This window comes from Hyaena hyaena, unplaced genomic scaffold, assembly GCF_003009895.1.
Source record: "Hyaena hyaena isolate Hyena2069 unplaced genomic scaffold, ASM300989v1 scaffold_56, whole genome shotgun sequence".
Taxonomy (NCBI): domain Eukaryota; kingdom Metazoa; phylum Chordata; class Mammalia; order Carnivora; family Hyaenidae; genus Hyaena; species Hyaena hyaena.
The window spans coordinates 1,161,247-1,177,843 of NW_024080688.1; the positions used below are offsets into that span (position 1 = coordinate 1,161,247).

The 16,597-nt window shown below is 44.9% G+C and overlaps 1 protein-coding gene across 3 annotated transcripts in view; it reads right to left on the bottom strand.

Moving 5' to 3' along the window:
• TSEN2 (tRNA splicing endonuclease subunit 2) overlaps nt 1-14,881 on the bottom strand; it is a 45,923-nt gene extending 31,042 nt beyond the window's left edge. The window contains exons 1-5 of one of the 3 annotated variants that reach the window (XM_039231436.1): nt 14,794-14,881; nt 10,156-10,228; nt 8,922-9,123; nt 8,121-8,202; nt 1,727-1,763 (exon numbers count right to left, since the gene is read on the bottom strand). In XM_039231436.1, the coding sequence (XP_039087367.1) occupies nt 1,727-1,763; nt 8,121-8,202; nt 8,922-9,110 (308 nt within the window). In that variant the 5' untranslated portion in view covers nt 9,111-9,123; nt 10,156-10,228; nt 14,794-14,881. Of the gene's footprint in view, nt 1-1,726; nt 1,764-8,120; nt 8,203-8,921; nt 9,124-10,155; nt 10,229-14,764 lie in introns of all 3 variants that reach the window. The other 2 variants (XM_039231434.1, XM_039231437.1) reach the window with 2 other exon arrangements.
• Between the last annotated feature and the right edge of the window lie 1,716 nt (nt 14,882-16,597).

Below are 16,597 nucleotides of genomic sequence, written 5' to 3' on the forward strand. Positions count from 1 at the left end.
TTATTTTGGCCAAATCATGAATCAAGTATTGATGAGTTGCACTTTGAGCTGCCCCTCAAGGCTGCTGAGAATTTACTTATTTATTTATTTATATGTGTTTAATTATTTATTTATTTAACACACTTCTTAAGATTTTTTTTTTTAAGTTTATTTACCCTGAGACAGTGCAAGCTTGAGCCAGAGTCAGCGTGAAGTCTGACATGAGGCTCAAACTCACGAACTGTGAGTTAACTGTGACTCAAGCTGAAATCAAGAGTCAGGTGCTTAAACAACTGAGCCACACAAGCACCCCTAAATTTAAAAAAAATTTTTTTAATGTTTTATTTATTTTTGAGAAAGCGCAAGCAGGGGAAGGGCAGAGAGAGGGAAATACAGAATCCAAAGTGGGCTCCAGGTTCTGAGCTGTCAGGACAGAGCCCGATGCAGGGCTCAAACCCACGGACCACAAGATCATGATCTGAGCTGAAGTTGGATGCTTAACTGACTGAGCCACCCAGGCACCCCTAAATTTTTTTTAATGTTTATTTTTGAGAGACAGTGTGAGCGGGGGAGGGGCAGAGAGGGAAAGGAGGACAGAGGATCTGAAGTGGGCTCTGTGCTAATAGCAGACAGCCTGAGGCGGAGCTCGAACTCATGAACCGTGAGATCACTACCTGAGCTGAAGTCGGATGCTCAACAGACTGAGCCACCCAGGTGCCCTTATCTATCTATCTATCTATCTATCTATCTATCTATCTATCTATCATCTATCTATCTATCAAGTGTGTTTATTTTTGAGAGAGATAGAGTGTGAGAGAGCATGCATCTGAGTGAGTGGGGCTGGGCAGAGAGAGGGGGAGAGAAAGGACCCTAAGCAGGCTCCACGCTGTCGGCACAGAGCTCCATGCAGGGCTCAAACTCATGAATCATGAGATCATGACCTGAGCTGAAACCAAGAGTTGGATGCTTAAGTGACTGAGCTACCCAGACACCCCTCAATGAGGATTTAAATGCATGAACATTTAGTCAACAAAATCTTACCAAGGGACCACTAAGTGTTGGGGCTGAAGGCAGGAACCAGGCATGGTCTCTGCTCTCCAGGAACCGATAGTGTAACTCTGGGTACGTGGTGGATGGCCCAGGGAGGGGCGCCAAGGCAGACTGCGTGGGAGCTGGAGGAACGACCCCAAGCGAGGGGGTGCTGGTGGTGCCTCGAGGGAGGGGTATGAAAGCTGGATCGTGGGATGCACAGGGATAGCTAGGCATGCATGTATTCGGGGGGTCGGCGAGAAAAGTTTGGTGGAAATGGGAAGACTGTAAAGAAAAGCCAGAGGAAGGAACCGTGGCCATATGAGTGGATGAGGAAGAGTCTCAGTGAAAGCCTTTCTGTCACCCTGCAAGTATCAAGCAAGGAAGGAGGACAGGGCAGGAGGCCAGTTTTAGATCTAAGTGTATGCATCTTAGCACTTAAAGATATATACATTACAGGGTAATTATTCATATTTTGAATGGAATTCAAGTGACAAAAGATTAGGATTATTTAAAAAAGTAAACAGTACATTCAAATACATATGATCCACAATATTGCAAGATCTACAAGTGATAAATTCAGACATAATTTTCAAGGACATACGCTACCAAAAAAAAAAAAAAAAAAAAAAAAAGGCATGGACTACCACAGTGGAAAGGTTACCTATATACAGATCAGATTTAAGCTGTAATTCTGGCCCAGGCCATCATGACTTACTTCTGTGACGTGATTATAGGCATGTCTGTCTTCATATCTGTAACAACAAAGATGTTCTGTTAGTTCAGACAAATTTTCCTTAAGCAAAAACACCACTGAAAATCCAGAAGAGACAAAGGCAATTTTAAGAATCCCCAAATCACATATCTAGAAGGCTGACTAATCCTGTGCAGCCACTATGGCAAACACGTGCTTCATTAGCCATCACGCCCTGAACCCATCCCCTGGAAGGCGATCTGACCGATCCTGGTGTCTTGCTGTGCTCAGATGTGGCCCTCAAATCCGGCTCTACCCAGCCCTGCAGCTCAGCAGCAGTGGCACGCCAGAGGAAAGCCCCTTGCCGCCTCTGAATGTACATGCCTCTACTTTTGGATGAGAACATCGGGGCCCTAAGGTTGCGCACTTTATCACCACTGTCCAGTGCTCCACAAGAGCACCCGAAGATGCCCGGGTGCATCTTCGCTGCAAGTGCCCCCGCGTACCTCCAGAAAGGGTTGTTGAGGTAAGATTCACGGCAGTGTTGGTTCTGGGTATGGACCGGTGACTTCTGGGCTCTAGTTCTAGCTCTGGGAATCTGGCTGGTTGAGCCTTTCAACCTACAATGTTGTTTACTGGTCACCTGATGGTGTGGGTTTTAGTCTTCGTCTTCCTTCACTCTGCCTTTGGGCACGTTTCTCCTTACCCAAACTCAGCCTTCCCCCCAGCGCATTAGAGGGTTGGAACAGATGATAATCAGCTGTTAAAAGGCCAGGAAAGTGAGTTCACAGATTCCTACCTCCTTAGGAATTTGTCAGTTTTCTTTGTGTGATGACCTCCCTCCTCTGGTAATTTAACAAGTGACAATTTAGCGAGTTTTACCGACAGCCTTCCACGTGCCAAGCAAAGAGATAAAGAAGTAAAAAAGCAAATCCCCTCTCCTTGAGGTACAGTCTAATTGAGGAGACAGACCAGAAACGATGGATTCTCACCCAAGCTGACATAGGACCGAGTGAAGGATTAGAAAAGGACTGGTTACCTTTGCCTGAAAGGATCAGGGGAAAACACTGAGGAGGAGGAGGAGTGATGGAGCGGGGCTCTGCAGACGGAGTAAGAGTTCACCAGACAGACTGGGGGAAACAGGCAGGGGAAGCCGTACAGAGGCTGCAGGAGCGAATGTGCGGCAGGTCCACGGAATGGCCAGCAGCCCGAGGTGGCCTCAGGGCCAGCGAGCAGAAGAGACTGGACAGAGGGGGTGCAAGATGGGGCTGAAGCCAGAATCTGAACAACCTCCTAAAACGAACATTTGAGATTTACTCCTTCAGGGCAGCCCACAAGCTTAATTCCTGCTTCCTTGGCATAAACTCATTTCCTTCAAATTTCTATTACTGTCTAAAACTCAGTTCCTACACTGATCAGGAAAAGGTTCTCCATTATTAAGATTATTACACTATTTGAAAACTTTCCAGGGTTCTGGCCAAATATGACTAACTGCTGAAGCTGAATGGCCGTAATGTGTTTTTTTCCCCCTCTCTTTTCGAAACACTCACTATGAAAAATTCTCAGACATACAAAAGTAAAGAGAACAGTAAAATAAATTCCCACGTTCTCATCCCTCAGCTTTCATAATTAACTCATGGCCAATCTTGCTTCATCTGTCCTGCACGCTTCCCCGGCCCCCAGATTATTTTGAAAAAGACCCCTCACATCCCATCACAGCCTCTCTAAGTGGCTCATTATGTATTTCTATAAAGATTCTGTTTAAAAAACCTAATTGCTTAGAAAAAAGTATTTTAAGAAAAAGGGGCGCCTGGCTGGCTCAGTAGGTAGAGCATGCAACTCTTGATCTTGGGGTCATGAGTTCAAATCCCATGTCGGGTATAGAGCTTACTTAAAAATTAAAAAAGAAAAAAAAAGAAACATAATTGCAGTGCCATTACTTGTAAAATTTAATATTAATTCCTTATCCTCATCCAAAATCTATGCATCGTCTCAATTTTTTTTTTTTTTTTTTTTGGAGAGTCTGATTCAAAATCCATGTAAGGCCCATACACTGCAACTGATGGAGACACCTGAAGTTGGCTTTAACACATGTTTTCCTGCGATGATTTTTTTCCCCTGTAGTTCATTTGTTGAAGCAATGAGTCTTCTGTCCTCCCTGGTCTGATAACAGATGATTACATCCCTACTGTGCTGTTAACACGGTGCTCAACAAAGGAGGTCACAGGCCCACTGCTCGTGGACGGTCCAAGAAGGCCTTCCACCAGCTTTGAAGCAACCGACTCACTCAGCACACTGCTTAGTTCAGCTCATCTTGTTTTCACAGCCAGATTTTCAGAGCAGGAAGCTGTAAGTAAATAACTAAACAGCATGGGATCTATTTCCATTCTGGTGCAAAGGACTTACCTTGTGACACTTCAGTACTCTGAGTAGCACTGGCTTAATAAATATGTTCTTTGAAAGGGTTTCCTGTGAATTGGTGGAGTTAGAGACTTGATCGGATTCAGGCTCAAGTTCTGGGGCAGCCTACCTACCAGGGGTGGCGCTGTGTGTCTCCGCACAAGACAAAAAATGTCTCCTTGTCTCTTAGTATGTCAGCAGCACTGCTCGTGATCAGTAGAGGATGTAAAACAGTGATATTCGAATCCTATTATTCCTTCTTTGTTTATTGGTGGGAATCCTCTATAGAGAGAAACGCCTCACTACTTGCTTACCCTGAGAACCAGATCATGTTAACCAATTCCCAAAATGATGAATCCTCCATAGGTGAACAGTGAATTTCTTCTGGCCCGTATCAGTATGTACCAGTATAAATTAAAAGATGTAACCATTTGGGGGGGGGGTAGTATTACCAATGACTGGATTTTAAAACAAATTGTAGTATTATTCTTATTGATGCTCGAAAGTTTCCATGTTTAGCCTGCAGAGTCTCTTGAAACAAGCCTAGCAGTTTTTGATAAGCTTCCTTGCTTCCTGGTATAAGATGTTTCATGTAAAAACTCCTGGCTCTCAATCATACCAACAAATTAATCATTTACTTTTTTTTACACAATATACACATAACAGTCTCAGAATAACAGTACCAATGCTACAAAGTAACCTTTGAGGGGCTCCTGGGTGGCTCAGTCGGTTAAGCATCTGACTTCAGCTCAGGTTGTTAGTTTGAGCCCCATGTTAGGCTCTGTGCTGACAGCATGGAGCCTGGAGCCTGCTTCAGATTCCGTGTCTCCCTCTCTCTGTCCCTGCCATGCCACTGCTCACTCTGTCTCTGTCTCTCTCTCAAAAATAAATAAACATTTAAAAAATTTAAAAAAAATCAGTGCTGAAAGCAATGTGAAGATGATTTTGCCACACTTTCTTTCTTTAGAGTAGAGGGCAGGTTGATTGCACTGATGGCCCCAATTCTTGAGCTCTTCCATCTGCCAAACCCCTGGACTCTGGGCCAGCTGGAATCACAGCAAACATGCTGTGAGCAGGAAGGGCCTGAAAAGCACTGGCACACTGGGGCCAGGACCCTCCACCGTGACCACGAGCACGAGCCTGGGGCTAGCCAGCCGGAGGATGACACACATGGCGCCCCCTGCCCCTCGTCCCAGCTGAGAATATCCTAGACCAGCTGACAGCCAACTGACAGACAACCAGACATTAGTGAGTCTGGCTACATCCATTCCTGGACCAGATCCATTAGAATAGCCAGCTGATCTCCATAACTAACCAGATGGACCAGCACATCCAGTCAAGATCAGCTACCCAGCAAACCTGCAGACTTGTGAGCAGTGCGGTTGCTGCTGAAAACCCCTGGCTTGTTCAACAACACCGTGCCAAAGATAACTGACAAAAAGTCTGTCCTATTAGGGGCGCCTGGGTGGCTTATTTGGTTAAGCGTCCGACTTTCGCTTAGGTCATGATCTCGCGGTTCGTGGGTTCGAGCCCCGCGTCGGGCTCTGTGCTGACTGCCAGCTCAGAGCCTGGAGCCTGTTTCAGTCTGTGACTCCCTCTCTCTCTGACCCTCCCCTGTTCACGCTGTCTCTTTCTCTCTCCTAGAAATAAATAAAACATTAAAAAAAAAAATTAAAAAAAAAAAAAAGTCTGTCCCATTAGGACTAAACATCAAGTCACCATGTTTTACAGTCACTCAAAATACTTTTCCTCTGTGCCTAGAACACCAGCTTGATATGTAAAGGTACCATTTTTGGAAACCACTTTTTAAAATTTAACTGTGTTTTGTTATCATGTAGTATCTTTACAAGGTTCCAAAGTCAAATGTATGAAGTCTCACTTCTTGCTCCATCCTGTTCTGGCCCTTTGCCATAGACATTAAAAAGAATCTATGGTTTATCCTTCCTTAAAATTTAAAAATATATTTATAACCTCCACCTTCAGGTAAACCACAGCGTACTCTGCAGACCCCCCCCACTCTTAGGAACACACCCCTGTATCCCTCACTCCTAGCTCAGCTCCACAGCGCTTCATTATATGACTGCAGTGCAGTTTAATGACTGGTCCCCTTCTCATGCTCATTTGGATCATTTTCAATCTTTTAATACAAGAAACGGTGTTGAAATGAATAGCCTTGTGCTGTTTTTTTTCATATTTTTGCCAGTGTATCTTTCAGATAAACTCCTAGAAATGGAATTGCTGGGTTAAAAGTAAATGCATATACTGGGACAACTGGATATGCACGGGCAAAACACCATCGAAGCTGGATGCCTACCTTACATCATACACAAAAGTTACTCAAAATGGATCTGAATTTAAGAGTTGAAACTGTAAAACTCTTAGAAGACAACACAGGGGAAAGTCTGCATAAGCTTGGATTTGGCAATGGTTTCCTAAATATGATACCAAAAGCAGAGGCAATGAAAGAAAAAAAAACCCAGACAAACTGACTTCATGAATATGGAAAACTTTTACCACTTTACGTGGAGATGGCTATCATAAACAAAATAAAACACCAAAAAACCAAAAGCCAGAAAATTGGAAACGTTGTGCATTGCTGGTGGGAATGTTACATGGGGCAGGTGTTTTGGAAAACAGTTTGGCATTTCCTAAAAAAATGAAACTATAATTATCATATGATCCAGCAAGTCCACTCCTAGGTAGGTGCCTCGGAGAAATGAAAACACATCTCCACACAAACACTTGTATATGAATGTTCACAGCAGCACTACTCATAACAGCTCTGAAGTGGGAACAACCCAAATGTCTATATTTGGATGAACGGATAAACAAAACATGGTATATCCATCAATCAAATGGAGAATTACTCAGGATGAAGTTCTGATGCATGCTACAACATGGATGAATCTTTGAAAACATCCTAAGTGAAAGGCACAAATGGCTTCAAAATATGATTCCACTTATATGAAATATCTAGAATGGGCAGCCTCACAGACAGAAAACATATTAAGGTTACCAGTGGTTAGGGGGACAGGAGGACTGGGGGAGAAAGCTAATGTATACAGGGGCACCTGGGTGGCTGAGTCGGTTGAGCGTCCAACTCTTGATCTTGGCTCAGGTCATGATCTCATAGTTTGTGAGTTCGAGACCTGCGTCAGGCTTTGCACCGACAGTGCAGCATCTGCTTGGAATTCTCTCTCCTTCTCTCTCTTGCCCCTCCACCACTCGTTTTCTCTTTCTCTCTCAGAATAAATAGACTTAAAAAAAAAAAAAAAAGCAAATGTATCTATAATTTTGCTAGGCATTGTCAAATTCCCCTCTGTAAGAGCTGGGCCACCTGTATTCCCATCAGCAATGCCTGACAGTACTTCTCAGGGCCTCACCAAGGAGAATGTTGCCGAACTTTTGGATTTTTCCAATCTTATTGCTGAAATGGTACCTTAGCGCAGTTTTAAGTTGTATTTTTTCTTACAGTAAAATGTTTTTAAAAACCCTAATTATGTTTTAATCTGCTGGCATTGGTTATGTAATCACCATGAGACTTCCTTAAACAAATATACTAGGGTAAGTTACAGAAGTCAAGTTAAGCAAGTAAGAACCACGCACACTGGTTAATGTTTTAACCAATTCATTAATGTTATTGTTGTAAATTCTAATTCTAAAAATAAAAAGTAGAAAACTCATTTTGCATACAGGTGAGGAGGCACTTAATTACCAGTACCTTCTGCGTGCACAGTACCCTCCTAGTCAATGTTTAACAACAGAAAAGCCTAAGTAACATTTCTGATAATTCCAGAAATTAGATAAAACACATTTTCACGAACCATAAGAACCCTTCCGCCTCGATTAGAATTATTCTAATTGCTAGTTTTAGCAGTAAAATTGCCACTGTGCGCATTAACTCTTCTTCAGAGAATCTTCCTCTAAAATTTTAAAGAGTTTTCCTACGTAATCTGAAGCGTGAGATCAAAGACAAAAGAAAATAACTTGCCAAAAGAACTGAATGATGTAAGTTTACCTTTCCACTTAGCAACGAGCTTAGGATCTGAAATTGTGAAGTTTGGACGGCTTCTAGACAGGATACCTTTCCCAAAATAACCCTACCGGGAAAAGAGAAAACAAAGTTAGTTCATGTTTAATTACTAATTTTTTAGCAGAGGGAAAACAACTCTTTGAGTTAACAAGAGATTCATTCTACTTTTCATAGCTTTACATCTTGCCTCTAATTACTTTTTAAAAAATGCCCCCATTAATGAATTGGCTATGGAGGGAAAAAAAAAGTAAGCAAGCTACACCAATCTCAACCCACACCCATCAGTGATGGAAAACAGCAAAAACTAGAACTTGCCTTCATCTAAGAAGAGGTCCTCAATCAGAAGAGAGAACAGATAAGGAGCCAAGGACGTGCTGAAGCCTCATCTGTCCGTGACACAGAACAATATACCACTTAGGTTTACCTCTGGGGATGGAATGGGAGCGAGCAGGGAATTTTTACTTTTACCTTATTACATTTCTGTAAATTTCTGGACATTTTTATGAACACGCATGGCTTTTATAACTGAGAGACAGGAAAGGTCAATGCACTGACCTTCCTTTATTGTTGAAATAGGAGTTCGTTGAGGGGGGTGTATCCTAATTAACATATGGTTTCGGGGCACCTGATTCAAATTGTGCTGTTCCCATCCTACACTGCACCCAACGGCAAGGAAAGAATGTGGCTCAATTATAGCTTGCTTTTGGGAATGGATGGGAGAAGCAGAAAGGACAGCTGGCCCAGGGCTGTGAGGAAATAGCCATGCCAAAAGCAGCCGGCACTTACCTTCCCATAGAGCTGTTCAATATCTTCTGGGTTCCTCACAATTACATTGTTGTTTATCATTTCGGCAGTGAATATTTTGAAGTCTTTCTCAGGCCCACCGTCCTGACCAAAAGGGATTGGCAACGGAGACTCATAACTCTCATACACTCTTCTTTTCCGTTTTGGGGCATGGAAAACTGCTTCCGCCATTTCTCAAGCGTAGCTGTATTTTAAAGAGCATAACAGGGAGAAAGAAACAGAGAGCCAATCAATAACTATATTGATGAAAAATGGGAGTGCATTTATCTCTAGGCTCAGAAAATGTTGTAGTCTGTGGGAAGAATAAAATATTTATAAAGCGGAGAACTAAAAGAAAGGGTACTGAGAACATTTTGTATAAGCAGTGCAAATCCCAATCATGTAGAATATCTCAATTCCCATAACCATGCCCAAGAAGCCAGTGGCAAGATTTCTAATTATAGTGGACAAGACTGAGGCCTAGTGACATGCCCAAAGTCACAATGCCACACAAAAGTCTCCTGATAGCAAGCACAATGGGATTCCTGCCTTTTAGGCTTACTTCCATTCTCTCACTCAGGCAACAGACATTTACTGAGTACCTACCAGTGGCTCCTAATAACTAGAGGTGCTGGGGGTATAAGGATAAAATCAAAGGAGACACTGTCCACAAAGGTTGAATCTAGTCAGTATTTTGTTTTTCAAAAAAGGACCTTAAAATCCATTCTAAACATTAGGTCAACAGTCTCCCAATTTTTAAGGTAGATTGCGAGTGGCTAAGAGCAAGAACTCTAAAACCAGAGTGCCAGGATCGGAATTGGCATCACTATGTCCTAGCTGTGTGATTTGGGGCGAAGGTTACTTCATCTTTCCACGCTTCGGTTTCCTCGCTTGCAAGATAAGGATAAAAACAGACTCCATCTTAGAGTTAAGACCCATAAAGGGCCTAGAAGAGTACTTGGTACATAACGAGCGCTATGGGTGTATGTGCTTTAATTATTATTATGGGGTGAGTACTACCAGCTCCAGTTTACAGAGGAGGAAAACAGGTTCAGGTCAGAGAAATTTTGTAAAAGGCCCCTTCGGATGATCCCAGGTCGATGGAATTCCAAAGCCTACGCTCTTCTCTCTGGGTTCTGCTGCGAGCACAGGCTGCATCTGTCTCCCTTTGTCTCAAGACTCACTATTTCTCAAGGTTAGGAGCTAAAGGGTTCCGGAGAATGATGGAATTGCTTACTGTGCACTGAACACTCTGAGGAAGTAAAGGAAGCCAAAGTGAGTACCTCTCCCTTCCAGGCCGTATACTCAATCTGAGGAGACAAAACACACACACAAAAGCAAATCGAAGGTAACACAACAAGCTGCAATTCAATCATGGCTAAAGGAAGGAAACAGAGTTGAGTGCTCTGGGTGATAAAGCCACAGAGCCAAAGCAGACACATTTGACTTAGGAAAACTCAACGGCATGTAAGGAGGGAAAATGTAAACAGTGCAAGAGTTTGGACACTCCACTCTCCCAACAGACCCGCTGGAACAAGAAGGGAGACTTGAATCGGCTGCTCCCTCCGTCCCAGGCCTGGGCTCGATTTCGGCTGCGAGCATATCTAGTGCTTGAAGATACGGTGGAGCAGATCACACGTTTCATCTACATGGATCCAAAGAACAAAGTAAAACTGCTTATTAACATGCCTCCCGCACGTAACACCAGCATCCCCTTGGGCAATGGATGTGATCAAACCTGAAACAGCCAATGATGGTCACCAAATCTGAGGAAGGTAAGCGGTTGTATGGGTTTATGACCATTAACAAGAAATTGAATGGCTTGTCCAATGTGTGATACCTTCATCCATCCATCCTCTCAAAGAAACTGAGGAATTAGATGGGGACAAAGGCAAACACAGACCAAGGAAGAGTTACAGAGATTGATAAATCAATTACAAAGATAAATATGAAAAATAAGAATCAGCAAGTTGGAACCTTCATAGAATTGACCGAATATGCTAAGCAGCAAAATGTGAGAATAATTTAATTTTTAAGTAAGATCTCTCAATGGAATTACATACTGAGCATAACTCATATACATTTTATTTATATACACACACATTATTTTAAAGCATTCATAATAAACCCATGTATATTGCATGTTGATGGACAATTAAGAGACTTTCTTTCAAGAACATTTTATCTAAATTTCTACTTGCTGACTTATCCCTCAATCCAAGCCAACTATAGCATTGAGTATTCAACAGAAGCAGCAGCAACTTACTCTAAAACTTAAACAACAATGCTGTGTCGGCTTTTTTGAGGCAGGAGGTTGGAATCTAGTGAGAAACTTTCTAGAGATTCCCACGAACAATCTGGACTTTTGTGAGATTTTTCACTTTTATAACTTCTGGGTAGTATTTAACTTGTATAGGCTACATTTGGAATTTTTGAAAAAGAGGAAATGTTAAATGGCTAACTGCAAGAACTTCCAATTAAATTCTCTTGAACAAGTGAAAATGAAGTTATATTTTAATTTGCCTGGGTTGGAATCTTCCCTCAGATTGCTACTATACTTTTTTTTTAATTTTAATGTTTATTTATCCTTGAGAGAGTGAGAGAGACAGAGAATGAGCAGGGTGAGAGAGGGACACAGAATCTGAAACAGGCTCCAGGCTCTAAGCTGTCAGCACAGAGCCCGACACAGGGCTCGAACCCACGAACCGTGAGATCATGACCTGAGCCGAAGTCGGACGCTCAACCAACTGAGCCACCCAGGCGCCCCTACTCGTAAAAAAACAAAACAAGAATAAGCTAGGATACTTGGTGGCAAAAACCCTGTACTCCAACCCAAGTGTGTGTAACAGAAAGTTTCCTGCCGCAAAACACGCCGTTTTTCACAAAACTTCAGTCTGTGATCTGGGCTCACTTCTGCCCATGTAGACATGCACATCAAGAACCTGGCTCAGAGTAGGCCTCCTAGATATGCAAACCTGCATTATTATCATGTGAGCCCGCATAACCCACTTAAGCTTTCTGAGGCCTGTTTCTTCATCTTTAAATTGAACAGGACTGGAAAACAGTCTGGAAGTCATTTAAACATTAAACGCAGAGTGATATGATCGGGGTGCCTGGATGGCTTAGTCGGTTTGATTCTTGATTTTGGCTCAGGTCATGATCTCACAGTTTGTAAGGTCAAGCCCCGAGTTGGGCTCTGCACTGAAAGCATGCAGCCTATTTTAGGATTCTCTGTCTCCTCTCTGCCCATCCCCTGCTTGTGCATGCGCACACACACACACACTCTTTCTCTCAAAATAAACACAAAAAATTCACAAAGAATAACCATATGATCCAGCAATTCCACTTTGTACAGATACAAAAAACCCTAAAACATGTTCATGCAAAAATCTGTACCCAAATGTTTACAGCAGTGTGATTCATAACAGCCAAAAAAGTGGAAACAACCCAAATGTCCATCTACAGATGAATGGATCAATGAAATACAGTAAATCCATATATAATGGATTACCAGCAATAACGGAATGAGGTGCTAATACATGCTACAGAGTGTATGAAGCTTGAAAGCATTATGCTAAGTGAAAGCAGTCATAAAGGACCACATATTATATAAGGCCACTCATATGAAACATCCATTAATAGCAAATCCAGAGACACGAAGTGGATTAGCAATTTCCTGGTGCTGAGGGAAGGGAGAAATGGGGTTATAGGTACAGGTTTATTTTGAGGGTGATGAAAAGGTTTTAAAACTAAATTGCAGGGACAGTGATGGCTGGCCAATGCTGTGAATGTACTAAACATCACTGAACTGTACATTTTACAAGGGTGAGTTTTATGGTAGGTGAATGGGCTCTCAATAAAATTAAATAGGACAAACCAAATGATCTCTAATTTCATAGTTTTGTGAAAGAGTTGTCCTGTGCTGAGCTTGAAAGGCAAAGAGGGGAAGAAAGGACCGAATTCACTATTCTTCCTACCTGCAACAGGCATTTAAGCAATGTTTCTTTGGGGCTATTACAGACGCACAGCAGAATGTGAGAGGTGGCAGGTGAATAAAATTAGAGGCAGTGAGATCACCATCGGTAGGTGCAACACACTAGGCAGACTATGCCATATGCTACACGCATGGGTGCTACTTTTCTTACTTCACAGACCAGGAAACTGAGGCTTAAAGAGGACCAGTCAGTTGCCCAAGCCTTGATGCACGGACATAGCATTGCAAGAAGACTGGCCTAAAAGAGGACCCATGTCTGAAGCACACACAGGCTCAGAGGGATGACTGGGCCAGTTGTCAAGGGGTGTGGAATGTGAAGCCTCCTTCAGCCTTGGGAGTCAATGCAGACTTTTTTTTTTTTAACATTTTTATTTTTTGAGAGACAAAGGGTAAGCAGGAGACGGGCAGAGAGAGAAGGAGACACAGAATCTGAAACAGGCTCCAGGCTCTGAGTTGTCAGCAGGGAACCCGATACGGGGCTTGGACCTAGCGAATGCGAGATCATGACCTGAGCCAAAGTCGGATGTTCACCCGACTGAGCCACCCAGGCTCTCCTCAATGCACACTCTTAAATAGGGAACGCCGGCTGAAGAGAGACTAACTAATCTAAAAGCTCTCTAGCTTCGCTGCCCTTAGAATCACCCAGGGAAATCTTAAAACTCCTAATGCTCAGAACTTACCTGCAATTATATCAGAAATTCTGGGGTGGGGCCCAGGTGAGTTCAACATGCAGCCCAAGTTGCCAATCACTGGTGATAGGATGGCTTATTCAACCTCACTTAATCCCAACAGTCCCCAACAGAAGTACTATCACTATTCCTGTTGTTCAGAAGAGGAAGGGGCTCAGGGGCTGAGTGCTATGCACCTGTAAGGGGCTGTTGCTTTTCCTTTCCCAAACCTGGGCATACTGGGCTCCAGACACAAGCAGCGTTAAGCGTACTTACTATCAAAAGCACGGATTCTTCCCTTTAGCAAACACCGTTTAGGTGTTCAGTAAATGTGTATTCCAAATAAAACACAGAGAAACAAAAATGGGGGAGGTAGCCCCGTTTAATTTTCCAACCCACTTGGAACACCTTGCCAAATAAGGCTGGTGAAAACCTCCCACCCAGGAAAGCTACCTCCCAATTAAAAAATGTTTGAGGCCCCGACGGGGTACCTCTGGGCTCAGGGAGGCAAGGATGAAAGCGAAAGGCAAACAGTCCAGTCCCTGGGGGGCTTTCAGGTTAGGACCTGAGACTAAGCCACATAAACAAGCGATAACGCTTTGAAGGCCGTTGTGAGGATTCCGTGGGTAATTGTGTGAAAAAGGCCAAGGCGCCTCGTACTGGGCAGAAAGCGAGTCAGACGGCGGCTGCAACCGCAGTACAGGACTGCACACGAGCCAGAAAGTGTTCCGGGCCCACCAAATTCAGAACTCCCTGTCCTTACTTATCCCTTTGCGGATTTCCTTGACGCCCCAACAACCGCACTGGCTGCTGAGGCTCCCCTCCGGCACAGAGGGTGCCCGAAGCACCTCACCGTCCCCAGCCCCCAGCACTGAACGTGGGGTCGTGTTCTTCGGAAAGAACGAAGAAGAGAAGTAGGAAGGGACACAGGTGCTCGGAGAAGGGGAGAGGCGCTAACTCCGGCGGAACCGGGAAGCCTGGCTCCCCATTTCGGCCCCTTCGAGCCTGGCTGTGCGACCCTGGGAAAGTCTCTACAACTCTCTCGGCTCCCGCTCCCGGGGGCTTTCGAAGAAGCCGGACTTCTCCTCTCGCGGCAGACCCCCCCCCCCGCCTTCCCCCCAGCGAGCGGCCGCCGCGATGCTCAGCGTCACGAGTCGCAGATCGCTGGTGCCCGGCAGCCTTACCTTCCAGAGCCCCACGCGCCCCTCGTTACCTCGGCAACACCAGCCGGAGGGCGGACACCGCCGCCGTCAAGCAGTACGGTCGCAAAACCGGGCGAATGCGCAGCCGCAGAGTCGCGGGAGCGCCCGCCGCGTCTTTGCCGAAAGCGCCTGCGCACAGCCGGAAGGAGGGTTTTCTGTGCGGAGCGCTCCGCGTTTGGCGGGTGTAAACGAGTCGTCAGCCCTCCCCTCCCCAGGATTGTACGGACCGCTTCCTGCACAGATGCTGTTTTCGTTTAATCCTCATAACAGTCCCGCAAGATTCACTTTACAAATGAGATCTGAAGTTGTTTGTCCGATGTCACACAGCTAGGAGGTAGTGGAGCCGAGGCTGTAACCCAGGCATGGAGACTTACGAGACTGCCAGGGGAGAGGGTGGGGAGGGAGTTGGGACGGGACACTTGAGGCGACCAGACTTACTGTATGCCCTGGCCCTGAACTGACCTCCGCTGTCGCAGTGTGTATGTGTAAGCTGCAGCATGCCCGGAACCTGTGAGGAGTGGCCCTTACAGACACCTGGCTGAAAGGCTCTGTGTGCCCTGGTTGCCCTGTGCAGTGCGAAGGTCAGCAGCCAGCAGTCAGACCTGCCTTTGAATGCTCGCCTCCTGGGGTGTCTTGCGTGACTTCACTTTCCTACGACTCCGTTGCCTCTGCTACAAGTGGGCCGTTAGAATGATGCTGGGTGAGCAAAGCACAGGGAGTCCCATATATGCCTTCCCCAAATATGAATCCCAGGCTCACCGGCACACATACCACACTTGCTGGGGAGGTGGGTGACAGGGAAGGGTGGCAAATAATGACAGAGATTCATGGGGCTAGGGTGTGATAGGCTTTGAAATCTGGGCCTTTCCCCCAACTTTGTGTTGTCTCCAGGCCTCTACACACACAACTTGCGTTGTCCTAGAGCATCCTTCTCCCCTCTGTTTGCAGCGGTGATTCCTTAGTAATTAGGCCTCAGCTCAAGTATCTCTTCCTCCAGGAGACTTCCTTTTGACTCCCTGAGCTGACTTGGATGCCTTTCCTCTATGTTCCTGCAATATTCTGACCGACACTCTGTGCTCCCTGTTTCCTGGTCCTTAACCAGAGGTCTTCAGGGGATGGGGTGCCCGCACAGGCCTTAATTGCTCTGCTGAGAGTTCACACTTTAGATAAATCAAAGTCAGAATAGCTTCCTGGTTAGAGGGTCGTAGAAGAGGGAGAACTTCATCAAGGCTCACGGGACAGTGGTATCACAGGATCAATTGGCAGGGAAGAGGCAGCTGGTGGGAGGCTCTAATATTGGACTACCAGAACATTCCAGTTTAGGAAATACTGGTTTTAGAATGAGAGAGGGTTTCTTTTTTTTTTTAAAGTTTATTTATTTATCTTGAGAGACAGCAGGAGTGCGGGAGGGACAGAGAGAGGGAGAGAGAGAATCCCAAGCAGGCTTCACGCTGTCAGCACAGAGCCCAACAAAGGTCTCGAACTCAGGAACCATGAGATCATAACCTGAGCCAAATCAAGAGTCGGACACTTAACTGCCTGAGCCACCCAGGTGCTCCTAGAATGAGAACGTTTTAACAAGGAAAAGGGAGCCCAGAGGTTCTTCAGTTCAATTTCCTTATTTAACTGATAAGAAAAGAATGGTTCAGAGGCACTGTTTGTTGCCAGAGGTGGCAGAGCAAGTCTCAGGTGCCCCCGACGCTACAGCCATGTCTCCGGGACCTCTCAGCGTGATACTCTGCATTCAAGGGCGTGGCATTCGCCTGTAAGGAGATCTCAGGTGGCATCATAGAGAGCCCTGTCCCCACAGAGGTC